This window comes from Passer montanus, unplaced genomic scaffold, assembly GCF_014805655.1.
Source record: "Passer montanus isolate IOZ18808 unplaced genomic scaffold, ASM1480565v1 scaffold262, whole genome shotgun sequence".
Taxonomy (NCBI): Eukaryota; Metazoa; Chordata; class Aves; order Passeriformes; family Passeridae; genus Passer; species Passer montanus.
Genome location: NW_024367284.1, coordinates 39,881 through 56,588, shown reverse-complemented (window position 1 = coordinate 56,588; position 16,708 = coordinate 39,881). Strand labels below are relative to the sequence as shown.

Below are 16,708 nucleotides of genomic sequence, written 5' to 3'. Positions count from 1 at the left end.
CCAATCTATCCCCAATTTCCCCCCATTTTATTCCAATTTTTTCCCATTTTATCCCCATTTTATCCCCATTTTTTCCCAATTTTCCCCCCTTTTTTCCCCAACTGTTCCCTAATATTTTCCCAATTTTCCCTATATTTTCCCCCATTTCATTCCAAATTTTTCCTAATTTTCCCAATTTTATTCCCATTTTTTCTCCAATTTTCCCCATTTTTTCCTCATTTTTTCCCCAAAAATTTCAATTTTTCTCCAATTTTCCTCCATTTTATTCCCATTTTTCCCCAAATTTCCCTCAAAAAATTCCATTTTTCCCCAATTTTCCCCCAATTTTTTCCCAATTTCCCCCCATTTTTCCCAAATGTTCTCCCAATGTTTAATGAGTGTTTAATTAACGTGTAATTAATTGTTACCTGCCGCCCGGGTGGTGGCGCTCTCATAGAGGGGAATTCCCTCCCCGGCGTTGTTGAAAGCCTTGAGGGAAATCACGTAGTGGGAGTTGGGCTCTGGAATGGGGAATGGATTAGCATAAATTAGAATAAATTAGAGTAAATTATAATAAATTGGGGAAATTAGAAAAAATTGGGGGAAATTGGGGGAAAATTGGAGGAAAAATGGGATTAAAATGGGGAAAAATTGGGGGAAAACTGGGAAAAAATGGGGGAAAATGGGGGAAAAATGAGAATAAAATGGGGGGAAAATGAGAATAAAATGGGGGAAAATTGGGGGAAAATTGGGAAAAAATTGGGGGAAAATTGGGAAACAATTGGGGGATAAATTGGGGAGAAAATGGCGGAAAAATGGTGGAAAAATGGGGAAAAATCTGCCAAAAAAAAGAGAAAAAATGGGAAAAAAATTGGTAAAAATGGGATAAAATGGGGGGAAATTGGGAAAAATTGGAATAAAATTGGGAAAAATTGGAATAAAATGGCAATGAAATGAGGGAAAAAATGGGGAAAAAACAGAAAAAATTCAAAATAAAACAGAAAAAATTGGGGGAAAAAATCAGAAAAAAACGGGGAATATTGGGAATAACTCCAGATAATTATTTTAATTAAAAATCCTCAATCTTACCCAAATTTAGCATGGAGTAGGAGCTCTGTTTGCTGTCCACCCTGATGGTGCCAGCGTAGGGAGTGCCCACCCCAACCCGAGGGGAAACAGCAATGGGGAAATGGGGAAAAATTGGAGAAAAGTTTGGGGAAAATGGGAGGAAAAATGGGAGGAAATTGAGGAAAAATTGGGGGGAAAGAGGGTAAAATGGGAAAAAAATTGGGGAAAAATTTGGGGGCAAAATGGGGAAAAATGGGAGAAAAATTGGAGAAAAATCAGAAAAAAATGGGGAAAAAATTGGACAAAAATCAGGGAAAAAATGGGTAAAATTGCGGTAAAAATTGGGGAAAAATGGAGGAAAAATGAGGGAAAATTGGGAGAAAATGAGGAGAAAATTGGAGAAAAATTGGGGAAAAATCAGAGAAAAATGAGAAAAAAATGGGAAGAAAATTGGAGAAAAATTGAGGAAAAAATTGGGGAAAAAATGGAAAAAATGCAGAAAAAATGGGGAAAAATTGGAGAAAAATGGGGGAAAATTTGGGTAAAAATGGGGGAAATTTGGGAAAATTTGGGGAAAAAATGGGGAAAAATTAGGAGAAAACTGGGGAGAAAATGGGGGGAAAATGGCGGAAAAATGGGGAAAAATCCCTAAAAAATCAGAAAAAAATGGGAATAAAATGGGAAAAAATGGGAATAAATTTGGGAAAAATTGGAATAAAATGGCAATGAAATGGGGAAAAAATGGGGAAAAAATAGAAAAAATTAAAAATAAAACAGAAAAAACGGGGAAAAAATGGGAATAAATTTGGGAAAAATTGGAATAAAATGGCAATGAAATGGGGAAAAAATGGGGAAAAAATAGAAAAAATTAAAAATAAAACAGAAAAAAATGGGGAAAAAATCAGAAAAAAAGAGGAAAAATTTGGTATAATTCCAGATATTATTTTTTATTAAAAAATGCCAAACTTACCCAAATTCAGGATGGAATAGGACCTCTGTTTACTGTCCACTCTGATGGTGTCGGCGTAGGGACTGCCCACCCCGTAGCCGATGAGGAACCCCCTGATGGCAACGTTGGGGTTCAGGGGGGGAGTCCAGCTCAGGGCAATGCCAGAGGGGAGGGGATGCACCTGCAGGGAGCTGGGCTGCTCAGGAACCTGGGATTCTACAGAAAAAAACAAAAGAGAAATTTTAAAAAATGAAATTTAAAAAAAACCCCAGTAAAAATCGGATAAGAATTGGAATTTTGGCTGATTTTTCCTGATTTTTTTAAGATTTTTTTCTGATTTCTTCCTCAATTTCTGAAGATTCTTTCCTTATTTTTCCCCATTTCTTTTCTCATTTTTTTCCCTAATTTTTCCCTAATTTTTTTCCAATTTTTTTCTCCCTTTTTTACCCCATTTTCCCCAATTTTTTGCCCATTTTTTCCCAATTCTTCCCAATTTCTGCCCTATTTTTCCCAATTTTTCGCTAATTATTCCACAATTTTTCCCCATTTTTCCATACTTCTCCCCAATTTTTCCCTAATTTTTTTCCCAATTTTTCCCTATTTTTTCCAAATTTTTCTGATATTTTTCCCTATTTTTTCCCCAATTTTCCAAAATTTTTCCTAATTTCCCAACCATTTTGTCCCCAAAATTTTCTTCAATTTTTCCTCATTTTGCCCCATTTTTCCCCAATTTTTCTGTAATTTTTCCATCATTTTTCTCCATTTTTTCCTATTATTTCTCAATTTTTTCTTCTTTTTTCCCAATTTTTTCCCTAACTTTTTCCCAATTATTTTTCATTTTTTCCCATTTTTTCCTAATTTTCCCCCATTTTCCCCCCATTTTTCCCCAATTTTTCCCAATTTTTTCCCTAGTTTTTTCCTTTTTTTCCCCAATTTTTCCCCATCTTTCCCAGCTCAGGGAGATGCCAGAGGGGAGGGGATGGACCTGCAGGGAGCTGGGCTGCTCAGGAACCTGGGATTCTGTGTAAAAAAATAAAAATTAAAAATTAAAAATTAATTTTATAAAAAAAACCCCGAGAAAATGGGACAAAAATCCGATTTTTTTACTGATTTTTCTTGATTTTTCTTTTTTTTCCCCCCAATTTTCACTCCTTTTTTCCCCAATTTTCCCCATTTCTTTCTCATTTTTCCCTCCAATTTTTCCTAATTTTTCTCTATTTTTTCCCTAATTTTTCTCCATTTTTTCTCAATTTTTTCCCTAATTTTCACAATTTTTTCCCTATTTTTTCGTAATTTTCCCCATTTTTCCCCAATTTTTCTCCAGTTTTCCCCCATTTTTTTCTCCAATTATTCCCCAATTTTTTTCCTAATTTTTCCTAATTTTTCCCAATTTTTTTCCTAATTTTTCCCTATTTTTTTCCTAATTTTTCCTAATTTTTCCCTATTTTTTCCTAATTTTTCAGAACTTTTTCTCGTTTTTTCCCTAATTTTCCCCATTTTTTCTCCAATTTCTCACCAATATTTCCCCTATTTTTTGCTATTTTTTCTCAATATTTCTTCTTTTTTCCCTCATTTTTTCCCTGATTTTTTCCCAATTTTTTCCCTAATTTTTCCCTATTTCCCCCCTAATTTTCTTCCCCAATTTTTTTCTAATTTTCTCATTTTTTCCCAGTTTTTCCCCAATTTTCTCCCATTCTCCCATCTTTCCCAGCTCAGGGAGATGCCAGAGGGGAGGGGATGGACCTGCAGGGAGCTGGGCTGCTCAGGAACCTGGGATTCTACAAAAACTAAAATAAATAAAGTATTAAAACTTAATTTTACAAAAAAACTCCAGTGAAAATCAGACAAAAATCCGTTTTTTTTTGCTGATTTTTGCTGATTTTTTTTCCTCATTTTTTCCTCAGTTTTTGAAGATTCTTTTCTTATTTTCCCCTATTTTTTCTCATTTTTTCCCTAATTTTTCCCCCATTTTCCCCCCAATTTTTCCTCAATTTTTTCCCAATTTTTCTTAATTTTCCCAAATTTTTTCTCATTTTTTCTCATTTTTCCCAATTTCTCCCCCTTCTTTTTCCTCATTTTTCCCAGATTTCCCCAATTTTTTGCTAATTTTTCCACAATTTCCCCCCATTTCTTCCTATTTTTCCCCTTTTTTCTCAATTTTTCCCTAATTTTCCCCAATTTTCCCCTATTTTTTCCCCAATTTTTCCCACTTCTTTCTAATTTTTTCCTAATTTTTCCCCAATTTTATCAACTTTTTCCTGTTTTTTCCAATTTTTCTCTCTATTTTTTATTAATTTTCCCCCAATTTATCTCCATTTTTCCCTAATTTTCCCCAATTTTCCCCTATTTTTTCCCCAATTTTTCCCACTTCTTTCTAATTTTTTCCTAATTTTTCCCCAATTTTATCAACTTTTTCCTGTTTTTTCCAATTTTTCTCTCTATTTTTTATTAATTTTCCCCCAATTTATCTCCATTTTTCCCTAATTTTCCCCAATTTTCCCCCATTTTCCCCCAATTTTTCCTATTTTTTTCTCCAATTATTCCCCAATTTTTTGCCCAATTTTTCCCTGTTTTTTCCTCCTTTTTTCCCCCAAATTTGCCTCATTTTTTCCCAATTTTCCCCCATTTCTCCCCTACATTTTCCCCAAATTTTTCTTATTTTTTCCCAATTTTTCCTCCTTTTCTGCCCGTTTTTTCCTAATTTTCTCCCATTTATTCCTCTTTTTTCTGATATTTTTCCCACTTTTCCCCCAATTTTTCTCCAAATTTTTTCTATTTTTTCCCAATTTTTTCCTAATTTTTCCTCAATTTTTCACCATTTTTCCCAATTTTTAGCCATTTTTTACTAATTTACCCCCAATTTTCCCCCATTTTTCCACAAATTTTGCCCAATTTTTATCCCAATTTTTCTCCATTTTTTCTCCCATTTTCCCCCTATTTTCCCTAATTTTTCCACAATTTTTCCCCAATTTTCCTCCCATTTTTTCACCTTATTTTTTCTAATTTTTTCTCTTTTTTTTCCTATTTTTTTCCATAAATTTACCCCTTTTTTCCCTAATTTTTCCCAATTTTCCATTAAGCTTTTCCCGAATTTCTTCCCCATTTTCCCCCAATTTTTTACCTCTAATTTTTCCTCATTTTTCCTCAAATTTTTCCCAATTTTTCTCAAATCTTTCCCCATTTTTCCCCCAGTTTTCACCCAATTTTCTCCAATTTTCCACCATTTTGTCTCCAATTTTCCACCATTCTGTCGCCAATTTTCCGCCATTTTGTTTCCATTTCCCCCCATTTTTCCTCCAATTTTTCTTCATTCTTCCCCCAATTTTTCCCAATTTTCTCGCATTTTTTTCCTCATTTTCCCCCTAAACTTTCCCCAACTTTCCTCCATTTTTACGCCCTTTTGATTCCATTTTCCCACCATTTTGTCCCCAATTTTCTGCCATTTCCCCCCAATTTTTCCTCATTTCCCCCCAATTTTTTCCCCAAGTTTTCCCCAATTTTCCCCAATTTTCTGCCATTTTGTCTCCATTTTGCCGCCATTTTGTCGCCAACTTTCCACCATTTTGTCGCCAATTTTCCGCCATTTTCCATCAATTTTTCCTCATTTCCCCCAATTTTTTCCAAACTTTTTACCATTTTCCTCCCTTTTTCATCTAATTTTCCCCAGTTTTCCGCTATTTTGTCGCCAGCTTGCCACCATTTTGTTTTCAATTTTCCGCCATTTTGCCCCAATTTTTCCTCATTTTTCCCTCAAATTTTTTCCCAATTTTTCCCTCAAATATTTCCCCAATTTTTTCTCCAATTTTCCCCAATTTTCCGCCATTTTGTTGCCAATTTTCTGCCATTTTCCCTCTAATTTTTCCTCATTTTTCCCTCAAAATTTTCTCATTTTTCTCAAATCTTTCCCCAATTTTCCACCATTTTTTCTCCAATTTTCCACCTTTTTTTTCCCAATTTTCCACCATTTTGTCTCCAATTTTCCGCCATCTTGCTTTCAATTTTCTGCCGTTTTGTCTCCAATTTTTCCACCATTTTCCCCCAATTTTTCCTCATTTTTTCCCGCAATTTTTTCCCAGTTTTTCCTCATTTTTCCATAACTTTTCGCCCAATTTTTCCCCATTTCTTCCCCAATTTTTGCTTCAATTTTTCCTAGTTTTCCACCACTTTGTCACCAATTTTCCACCATTTTTTCTCCAATTTTCCGCCATTTTGTTTCCATTTTTCCACCATTTTGTCTCAAATTTTCCCTCATTTTTCCTCCAATTTTTTTCCATTTTGTCTCCAATTTTTTTCCTCATTTTCCCCTATTTTTTCTTAATTATTTCCCAATTAATTTTTACCATCCAGCTTGTTTTCAGGGCTCTCAGCTCCCACCCACTGTGAGCTCAGTTCCGTCCCATTTCCCCTCATGGCCCCTGCTGCAATCCTCCATTTTTCCCCAATTTTTCTACATTCTCCCCCCAGATTGTTCCCAATTTTCCACCATTTTTTCCAAGTTTTCCCCCAGATTTTTACCCATTTTCCACCATTTTTCCCTCAAATTTTTCCCAATTTTTATCAAATTTTTCCCCCATTTTCCACCATTTTGTCTCCAATTTTCCACCATTTTATCTCCATTTTTCTGCCATTTTTCCCCAATTTTTCTACATTCTCCCCCCAGATTGTTCCCAATTTTCCACCATTTTTTCCAAGTTTTCCCCCAGATTTTTACCCATTTTCCACCATTTTTCCCTCAAATTTTTCCCAATTTTTATCAAATTTTTCCCCCATTTTCCACCATTTTGTCTCCAATTTTCCACCATTTTATCTCCATTTTACTGCCATTTTCTTCCCATTTTTCCACCATTTTGTCTCCAATTTTTCCTCATTTTCCCCCTCAAATTTTTCCAAAATTTCTCAAATTTTTCCCCATTTTTCCTTGTTTTTCACCCAATTTTCTCCAATTTTCCGCCATTTTGTCTCAATTTTTCCACCATTTTGTCTCAAATTTTCCACCTTTTTGCTGCCAATTTTCTGCCATTTTGTCTCTAATTTTCCGCCATTTTGTCTCAATTTTTCCACCATTTTGTCTCAAATTTTCCACCTTTTTGCTGCCAATTTTCTGCCATTTTGTCTCTAATTTTCCGCCATTTTGTCTCTAATTTTTTTCTCTTTTTGTGCCAAATTTTTCTCAAATTGTTCCCAATTTTCTCTTATTTCCCCCAAATTTTCCCCAATTTTCCGCCATTTTTGTCTCCATTTTTCCACCATTTTCTCCCAATTTTCTGCCATTTTGTTTCCCATTTTTCCTCATTTTTTCCCTCAAATTTTTCCTAATTTTTTCAAAATTTTCCCCATTTTTCCTCATTTTTCACCCAGGTTTTCCCCACTTTTCTGCCATTTTGTCCCCAATTGTCCACCATTTTGTCTGAAATTTTCCGCCATTTTGTTTTCAATTTTCTGCCATGTTGTCTCTATTTTTCCGCCATTTTGTTTTCAATTTTCTGCCATTTTGTCTGCAGTTTTCCACCATTTTCCCTCCAATTTTTCCTTGGTTTTCCCTCAAATTTTTCCCAATTTTCCCCCAATTTTTTTCCTAATTTTCCCCTAATTTTTCTTAATTATTTCCCAATTAATTTTTACCATCCAGGTCGTTCTCAGGGGTCTCAGCTCCCACCCACTGCGAGCTCGGTCCCGTCCCGTTCCCTGTCATTGCAGCCACTTGGAAACTGTGCAGGCTCCCCTTGTCCAAACCTGCCCAAGAATTAAAAATTCATCATTAAAATCACTAATTAACACATTAAAAATGAAGAAAAAAAATTAAAGAAAATTCAGATATTTTTTGGGATTTTTTTGATAATTTTTGGGTTTGAAATTTGAATTGTTTTGTATTTTATAGAGAATTTTTTTGGATTTTTTTTAGATTTTTTATAGAATTTTTGGAAAAATTTTTGGAGATTTTTGGGGAATTTTTTGAATTATTTTAGGAATTTTTGAGAGATTTTTTGGGGATTTTTTGAGGAAATTTTTTTTTGATGTATTGGGATTGAAATTCGACTTTTTGGGGAATTTTTGGCGGATTTTTTTTGGGATTTTTGTGGGATTTTTTTGGGAATTTTCTGAGGATTTTTTTGAAATTCTTGGGCTTGAAATTTGAATTTTTTGGGATTTTATACGGAATTTTTTATTTTTTGGAGGTTTTTTTGTAGAATTTTTCGGGATTTTTGGAAAAAGTTTTGGGGAATTATTGGAATTTTTTAAGAATTTTTGGGAGATTTCTGGGGAAAATTTTTGGGATTCTTTTTCAGGGAATTTTTGGGACATTTTTAGGAATTCTTTAGGAATTTTTTGTCACCTTTTTCAGAAATTTTTGGGGATTTTTGGTGGGATTTTTTTTGGAATTTTCCAAGAATTTCTGGCCATGTTTTAGAAATTTCTTTTTAATTAGGGGATTTTTTTGGTGGATTTTTTTGGGATTTTTTGAGCATTTTTTAGGATTAAAACTCTAATTTTTGGGGATTTTTTTTTTTATTTTGCGGAAATTTTTGGGGGAATGTTTTGGATTTTTTGCTGATTTTTTTTTGGGGGGGGGATTTTCTGAGGTTTTTTTGAGGTTTTTTTTGAAATTTTTGGGCTTGAAATTTGATTTTTTTGGGATTTTATAGGGAATTTTTTTTTTTGAGATTTTTTACAGACTTTGGAAAAATTTTTGGAGAATTTTTTAAATTTTTTTAGAATTTTTTGGGAGATTTTTGGGAGGTTTTTTTGGGATTTGGGGGGAATTTTGTGGTTATTTTTTGAGTTTTTTTGAGAATTTTTTGGAGAAGTTTTTTTATTTATTGGGATTGAAATTTGAGTTTTTGGGGGATTTTTTTGGGATTTTTGTGAAATTTTTGGGGGTAATTTTCTGAGCATTTTTGGGGGATATTTTTGAAATTTTTTGGCCTTGAAATTTAAATTTTTGGGACTTTTTTTGGTTTTTTGGGGGGATTTTTTAGCGTTTTTGTTTTAATTTTGGGAATTTTGGGGGGATTTTTTTGGGAATTTTGGGGGATTTTTTGGAAACTTTTGAGCTTGAAATTTGAATTTTTAGAGTATTTGTTTTTATTACTTTTGGGGGGTTTGTTCAGCAGTTTTGTTTTAATTTTGGGAATTTTTGGGGTTCTTTTGGGGGAATTTTCTAGGAATACTTGGGAATGTCTTTGGAATATTTGGGGGGAAGTTTTTGGAATTTTTTTTTATTTTGGGGGAATTTCAAAAAAAATTTTGGGGATTTTTTTAAAAATTTTTGGGAATTTTTTTAAGGTTTTTGGAGAATTTTAAGATATTTTTTCAGGAATTTTTTTTAAATTTTGGACATTTTTGGGGAATTTTTTGGGGAATTTTTTAGGAATTTTTGGGGATTGAAAACTGATCTTTTTTGGAAATTCTTTGGAATTTTTTTCAGGTTTTTCCGCATTAAAAATTAAATTTTTGGAGGAATTTTGGGGACTATTTTGAGGACTTTTTTCTGGGACTATTTTGGGGAATTTTAGGATTCTTTTTGGGAATTTTTTGGGGATTTTTTGAGAATTTTCTGGTAATTTTGGGAGGATTGTTTAGGAATTTTTTGTGAAATTTCTGCGAATTTTTGGAGACTTTTTTTCGGATTTTTTTGGGCAATTTTTTGGCAATTTTGGGGAGTTAAAAAGCAAATTTTTTTTTATTTTTTGGGAATAAAATTGAATTTTTGAGTGAATTTTTGGAGGTTTTTTGGGGAATATTTTGGGAATTTTTTGGGATTTTTTTTGTGGAATTTTTGGGGATTTTTGTGACACAAAAAAATTGAATTTTTGGGGGATTTTTGCCCACCTGTGAAGTGGTACCAGATGTTGTTGGGTTCCAAGGTTTCTTCTCAAATTTTGGGAATTTTTACACCAAAATGTGGGAAATTTAGGGAATTTTTTTGGCAATTTTTGGGGGTTAAAAAGTTTTTTTTTAAAATTTTCTGCAAATTTAGAGGGATTTTTTAGAGAATTTTTGGGGGCATTTTTTGAGGGTTTTTTGGAAATTTTGGGGGATTTTTTTGAAATATTTTGGGAACGTTGGGAGGATTTTTTGGGAATTTTTGGGAAAATTTTGGGGGTTTTTTTGGGAATTTTTGGGTTTTTCTTAAAGGAATTTTTGGGGAATTTGTTAGAAATTTTTTGGGAATTTTTAAGAATTTTTAGGGACTTTTCTGGGATATTTTGGGGGACTTTTTTGGAATTTTCTGGGGAATTTTGGAAGCTTTTTTGGGGATTTTTGGGGATTTTTTGGCAATTTTAGAGCATCCTGAAGTGAATCTTTTGGGGATTTTTGGGACTAAAAAACTGAATTTTTTTGGTGATTTTTGCAGAATTTTTTGGATTTTTTTCAGAATTTTTGGGGAATTTTTTGGGGAACATTTTGACAATTTTCAGGGGTCAAAAATTTGAATTTTGGGGGGATTTCTTGCCCACCTGTGAAGAGGTACCAGAGGTTGTTGGGTTCCAAAGTTTCCGTTTTCCCTCAAATTTGGGGAATTTTTACCTCAAAATTTGGAAATTTTTTTCCTGAAATTTTGGGAATTTTTACACAAAAATTTGGGATTTTTTTACCCCAAAACTTGAGAATTTTTGGGGAAAGTTTTGGCAATTTTGGGGCATTAAAAAGTGAATTTTGGGGGGTATTTTTGGGGAATTTTCAGGGATATTTTGGCAATTTTTAGGGAATTTTCTGGGAAATTTGGGAGCATTTTTTGGGAATTTTTGGGGATTTTTTTGGCAATATTTTGGAAATTTTGGGAAGATTTTTGGGGGATTTTTTAGGAATTTTTAGGGATTTTTTGCGTTTAAACACTGAATTTTTGGGGAATTTTGGGGATTTTTGGGAGGATTTTTTGGGCATTTTTAAGGAAGTTTTGGGGAATTAAATCTGATTTTTGGGGGCATTTTTTGGGATTAAAAATTCAATTTAAGAAGGAATTTTGGGGAATTTTTTTTTGAATTTTCAGGGATTTTTTGGGGAATTTTTAGGAATATTTTAGGGGTTACAAAATTGAATTTTTGGGGATTTTTTTGGGGGATTAAATCTGATTTTGTGGGGGATTTTTTGGGATTAAATATTGAATTTTTGAAGGAATTTTGGGGCAGTTTTTGGGGAATTTTTTTTGAATTTTCGGAGATTTTTCGGGGAATTTTTAGGAATATTTTAGGGATTAAAAATTTGATTTTTTGGGGAATTTTTGGGGGATTTTTGCCCACCTGTGAAGAGGTACCAAAGGTTGTTGGGTTCCAAAGTTTCCGTTTCTCCTCTCCTGGAACTTCTGCGATGGCGAATTTTGTAGCCGGTGAGGAACCCATTCTGGGAGCCTGGGGGGGGAGGCTGCCAGCTCACCCTGATGCTCTGAAATTAACAACATCAATTAAAAAAACTTCATGAATTTTGAAGAATTTTTTAAGATTTTTGGTAAGAATTTGGGGGAAAATTTTGGATATTTTGGGGGATTTTTTTCCTATTTTTTAGGGATTTTTTGTGATTTTTTGGCAATTTTTGGGCATTTTTAAGGAATTTTTTTAGGAATTTGGGGGATTTTTTCCTGATTTTGGGGGGATTTTTTTCCTAATTTTTGGGGATTTTTTCCTGATTTTTGGGGGAATTCTTTCCTGATTTTTGGGGATTTTTTCTCTATTTTTATGACATTTTTTTTGATTTTTTGGCAATTTTTCAGCAATTTTGGGGGGAATTTTTGTGGGAATTTTAGTGAATTTTTGGGAACTTACTGTTGATTTTTTGCGATTTTTTGGGGATTTTTTTCAGATTTTTTACAATTTTTGAGGAATTTTTTGGCAATGTTTTGAGATTTTTGGGGGGATTTTTGGGGGAATTTTTGGGATTGAATTTTTGGGGATTTTTTTCAGATTTTTTACAATTTTTGAGGAATTTTTTGGCAATGTTTTGAGATTTTTGGGGGGATTTTTGGGGGAATTTTTGGGATTTTTTCCTGATTTTTTGCGGATATTTGGGGGATTTTTTCAGATTTTTTGGGAATTTTGGGGGATTTTTTGGGATTTTTTTTCCAAATTTTTGGGGATTTTTTGGCATTTTTTGGGCATTTTAGGGGGATTTTTTTAAGGAATTTTAGGAAATTTTTGGGAATTTATTGCTGATTTTTTGTGATTTTTGGGGGATTTTTTCTGATTTTTTTGTGATTTTTTTTCAGATTTTTTGCGATTTTTTAGGAATTTTTTGGCAATTTTTTGATATTTTTGGGGTGATTTTTTGGGGAATTTTAGGGATTTTTTCAGATTTTTTGCGATTTTTTAGGAATTTTTTGGCAATTTTTTGATATTTTTGGGGTGATTTTTTGGGGAATTTTAGGGATTTTTTCAGATTTTTTCCGAATTTTTGGGGATTTTTTGTCCTATTTTTTTTTCTTTTTTGGCAAATTTTTGACAATTTTTTTTTGCAATTTTTTGAGAATTTTTGGGTGATTTTTGGGGATTTTTTGAGTATTTATTTCTAATTTTTGGAGATTTTACAGGGATTTTTTGAGTTTTTTAGGATTTTTGTCTCCTATTTTTGGGGAATTTTTCCTAATTTTTTGGGAATTTTTTTTCACTTTTTTTTAGGAATTTTTTAGGAATTTTTGGGGGGGTTTTGGGATTTTTTAGATTTTTTACAGAATTTTTTGGCAATTTTTTTGGAATTTTTTAGGAATTTTGGGAGGATTTTTTTGGAATTTTTGGAGAATTTTCCAGATTTTTTTTTTTTTTTTATATTTTGGGGAATTTTTTGGAGATTTTTATGAGAATTTTTGGGCATTTTTTGGGATTAGTTTGAATTTTGTACCCAGTGAGGAACCCTTTCTGAAAGCCCGGGGGGGAGGCTGCCAGCTCACCCTGATGCTCTGAAACAATTACAATTAATTAAAATTTTAAATGAATTTTTTAAGTTTTTAAAAAAAATTTCGGTAGGAATATTTTGGGATTTCTTGGGGGATTTTTTGAGGATTTTTTCCTAATTTTTTTAAATTTCTTTGCAATTGTTTTGGCAATTTGGGGCATTTTGGGGGGATTTTTTGGGGCAATATTTGGGATTTTTTCAGATTTTTTGGGATTTTTCAGGGATTTGTTTCCTAATTTTTTTCGGGATTTTTTGTGATTTTTATTTTTTTTTTTTTTTTATATTGGGGGGGATTTTTTGGGGAACTTTAGGGAATTTTTGGGAATTTTTTCAGATTTTTTAGGAATTTTTTTTTTCGATTTTTTGGGATTTTTCAGGGATTTGTTTCCTAATTTTTTTCGGGATTTTTTGTGATTTTTTTGTTAATTTTTTTGGGCATTTGGGGGGGATTTTTTGGGGAACTTTAGGGAATTTTTGGGAATTTTTTCAGATTTTTTAGGAATTTTTTTTTTCGATTTTTTGGGATTTTTTTCCAAATTTTTGGGGCATTCTGGGGGGATTTTATTGGGGAATTTTTGGGAATTTTTTCCTGCTTTTTTGGAAATGTTGGAGGATTTTTTGAGGATTTTTTTCCTAATTTTTGGGGGATTTTTTATGATTTTTATGGCAATTTTTTGGGCATTTTGGAGGGATTTTTTGGGGAATTTTAGGGAATTTTTGGGAATTTTTTCAGATTTTTTGGGAATTTTTTCCTAATTTTTTGGGCATTTTGGGGGGATTTTTTGGGGGAATTTTTTGGGAATTTTTTCCTTATTTTTTGACAATTTTTTGGGCATTTTTGGGGAATTTTTGGGGGGAATTTTTGGGAATTTTTTCCTGATTTTTTGGAAAGTTGGGGGATTTTTTGAGAATTATTTTCCTAATTTTGGGGGGATTTTTTTTGTGATTTTTTGGCAATTTTATGGACATTTTGGAGGGATTTTTGGGGAAATTTTAGGGAATTTTTTTCCAGATTTTTTGGGATTTTTTTCCAAATTTTTGGGGCATTTTCGGGGGATTTTTGGGGGGAATTTTTGGGAATTTTTTCCTGATTTTTTGGAAATGTTGGGGGATTTTTTGAGGATTTTTTTCCTAATTTTTTGGGGATTTTTTGTGATTATTTGGCAATTTTATGGACATTTTGGAGGGATTTTTGGGGAAATTTTTGGGAATTTTTTGAGGATTTTTTGAGGATTTTTTCAGTATTTTTGGAGAAATTTTTTCATAATTTTTTCAGGACTTTTTGGTCAATTTTTTTCAGATTTTTTTGGCAATTTTTTGGGGAATTTTTAAAGATTTCTTGCAATTTTTTTCCAGATTTTTTGATTTTTTGGGGATTTTATGAGACTATTTGAGGATTTTACTCAGATTTTTTGGGATTTTTGGCGAACTTTTTGGCAATTTTGGGGGGATTTTTTGGGATTTTTTTTCAGGATTTTTGGGAATTTTTTTAAGGATTTTTTGGGCATTTTTTGGGATTTTTGGGGATTTTTCTGAGACTGTGAGGTGAATTTTTTGAGAATTTTTGGAGGATTTTTGGAGATTTTTTTAGGTGAATTTGGGGGATTTTTTTGGTTTTTTCCCCCTGAATTTTAGGATTTTTTGGGGATTTTTTGAGAATTTTTGGGGATTTTTTTGTAATTTTTTAAGAATTTTCTGGGGATTTCTTTGAATTTTTTTTGAGATTTTTTTTCAGATTTTTGTGAGATTTTTTAGGGATTTTTTTGAGAATGTTTTTCTTAATCTTTTGGGATTTTGGGGGTTTTTTCTGAGAATTTTGGGGATTTTTTTTTTCTTTTTTGGGGGGATTTTTTTTCTTAATTTGTTGAGATTTTTCCCTCATTTTTTGGGAATTTTTAGGCAATTTTTTGAGATTTTAGGGATTTCTTACAAGAATGTTTTGGGGGTCTTTGGAAATTTTTTAGGATTTTTTTAAAGGTTTTTTGTGGGTTTTTTGGGAATTTATTCTCAATTTTTTTGGGATTTTTCGGGGATTTTTGGATGGTTTTTTAGAATTTTTTTTCCTATTTTTTGGGATTTTTTTGAGAATTGTTTGAGAGTTTTTGGGTGAATTTTTTCCGAATTTTTGGGGACTTTTTTTTGAGTATTTTTTGGGATTCTTTTCCTAATTTTGGGGGATTGATTGTCAATTTTTAAGCAATTTTTAGGGAATTTTTAGGGAATTTTTTTGGGATATCTTTTTTATTTCTTAAAGAATTTTTTGGGATTTTTTGGGGATTTTTTTGCCATTTTTGGGGATTTTTTGAGATATTTTGGGGGGGATTTTATGGAATTTTTGTGAATTTTTGGTGAATTTTTTTCAATTTTTGGGGTATTTTTGGGGATTTTTTTCTGAAGTTTTGGGGATATTTTTGTGAATTTTTGGGGATATTTTTGTGAATTTTTTGTATATGTTTTGTGAATTTTTTGAGGATTTTTTGGTAAATTTTTGGGGGATTTTTTCTGAATTTGTTTTGCAATTTTTGCGGACATTTTTGTGAATTTTTGGGGACATTTTTGTGAATTTTTGGTAATTTTTTCCTGCCTTACCCTGGAATTCACCACTTCCAAGGACACGTTCTGAGGAGCCTCGCTGGGAACTGAAAAGATCCAAAAAAATTCAATTTTTAGAAAAATTGTGATTTTTATGGCATTTAATCAAGAATTTTCCTGATTTTTTCTGACCTTTTTCATCATGTTATTTTTTAATTAATTTTTACCAATTTTTTCTTTTTTTCCCAATTTTATTTCCATTTTTCCCTGATTTTTTCTCAATTTTTTCATCATTTTGGACCCATTTTTATCCCATTTTATCCCATATTTTTCCCATTTTTCCCATTATTTTTTCTTGATTTCTTTCTAAATTTCCCCCATTTTTTTCTGATTTTTTTCCACTTTTTTCCCATTTTTTCTCCATTATATTCCAAATATTTTCTCCATTTCTGCTCCATTTTCCCCAATTTTTTCCCCAATTTTTTCCCATTTTTCCCCAATTTTCTCCCAACTTTTCTCATTATTTTCCCCATTTTTACCCATTTGTCTCCTATTTCCCCCCAATATTTTCCCTAAATTTTGCCCAATTTTCCCCCATTTTTTCCTGAATTTTCTCCCAAATTTTTCCCAATTTTTTCCCAATTCCCTCCCAATTTTCCCCCCAATTATTCCTCAATTTCTTCCCATTTTTCCCCAATTTTTCCCCCATTTTTTTCCCATTTTTCCCCCAATTTTCTCCCATTTTAATTTTATTTTTCCCCAATTTCTTCCCTAATTTTTCCCCATATTTCCACTGAATTTTCCCCATTTCATTACAAGTTTCCTTCCAATTTTTCCTCAATTTTTCCCAATTTTCTCTCTTTTTGGCTGATTTTTTCTCAATTTTTCTCCAATCTTTTCCCAAATTTCCCCATTTTTTGTCCACTTTTTCCCCATTTTTCCCCCAATTGTTCCATGTTTTTAACCCTTTTTTTTGCTGTTTTTTTTTCCCCAATTTTCTCCCCATTTCTCTGGATTTTTTTTCTGAATTTTTACCCAATTTTTTCCCATTTTTCTCCATTTTTTGCCAATTGTTCCCCAGATTTTTGCCGATTTTTTCTCTGATTTTTCCCCAATTTCTCACCATTTTTCCCCAATTTCCCTCTAATTTTCCCCATTTTATTCCAAATTTTCTCCCAATTTTTCCCCTTTTTTCTCCATTTTTGGCTGATTTTTTTTCAATTTTTCCCCATTTTCCCTCCAATTTTCCCCCAATTTTTTTTTCTAATTTTTTCCCAATTCTTCTCATTTTTTCCT

The 16,708-nt window shown here is 32.3% G+C and overlaps 1 protein-coding gene across 1 annotated transcript in view; it reads right to left on the bottom strand.

The window, feature by feature from the left end:
- The window catches only part of DCC (DCC netrin 1 receptor), an 85,449-nt gene that overhangs the window by 39,447 nt on the left and 29,294 nt on the right, over positions 1-16,708 (bottom strand). The window contains exons 11-15 of the mRNA XM_039712299.1: positions 15,470-15,519; positions 11,239-11,380; positions 7,619-7,729; positions 2,018-2,212; positions 399-500 (exon numbers count right to left, since the gene is read on the bottom strand). Of these exons, the coding sequence (XP_039568233.1) occupies positions 399-500; positions 2,018-2,212; positions 7,619-7,729; positions 11,239-11,380; positions 15,470-15,519 (600 nt within the window). The remainder of the gene's footprint in view (positions 1-398; positions 501-2,017; positions 2,213-7,618; positions 7,730-11,238; positions 11,381-15,469; positions 15,520-16,708) is intronic.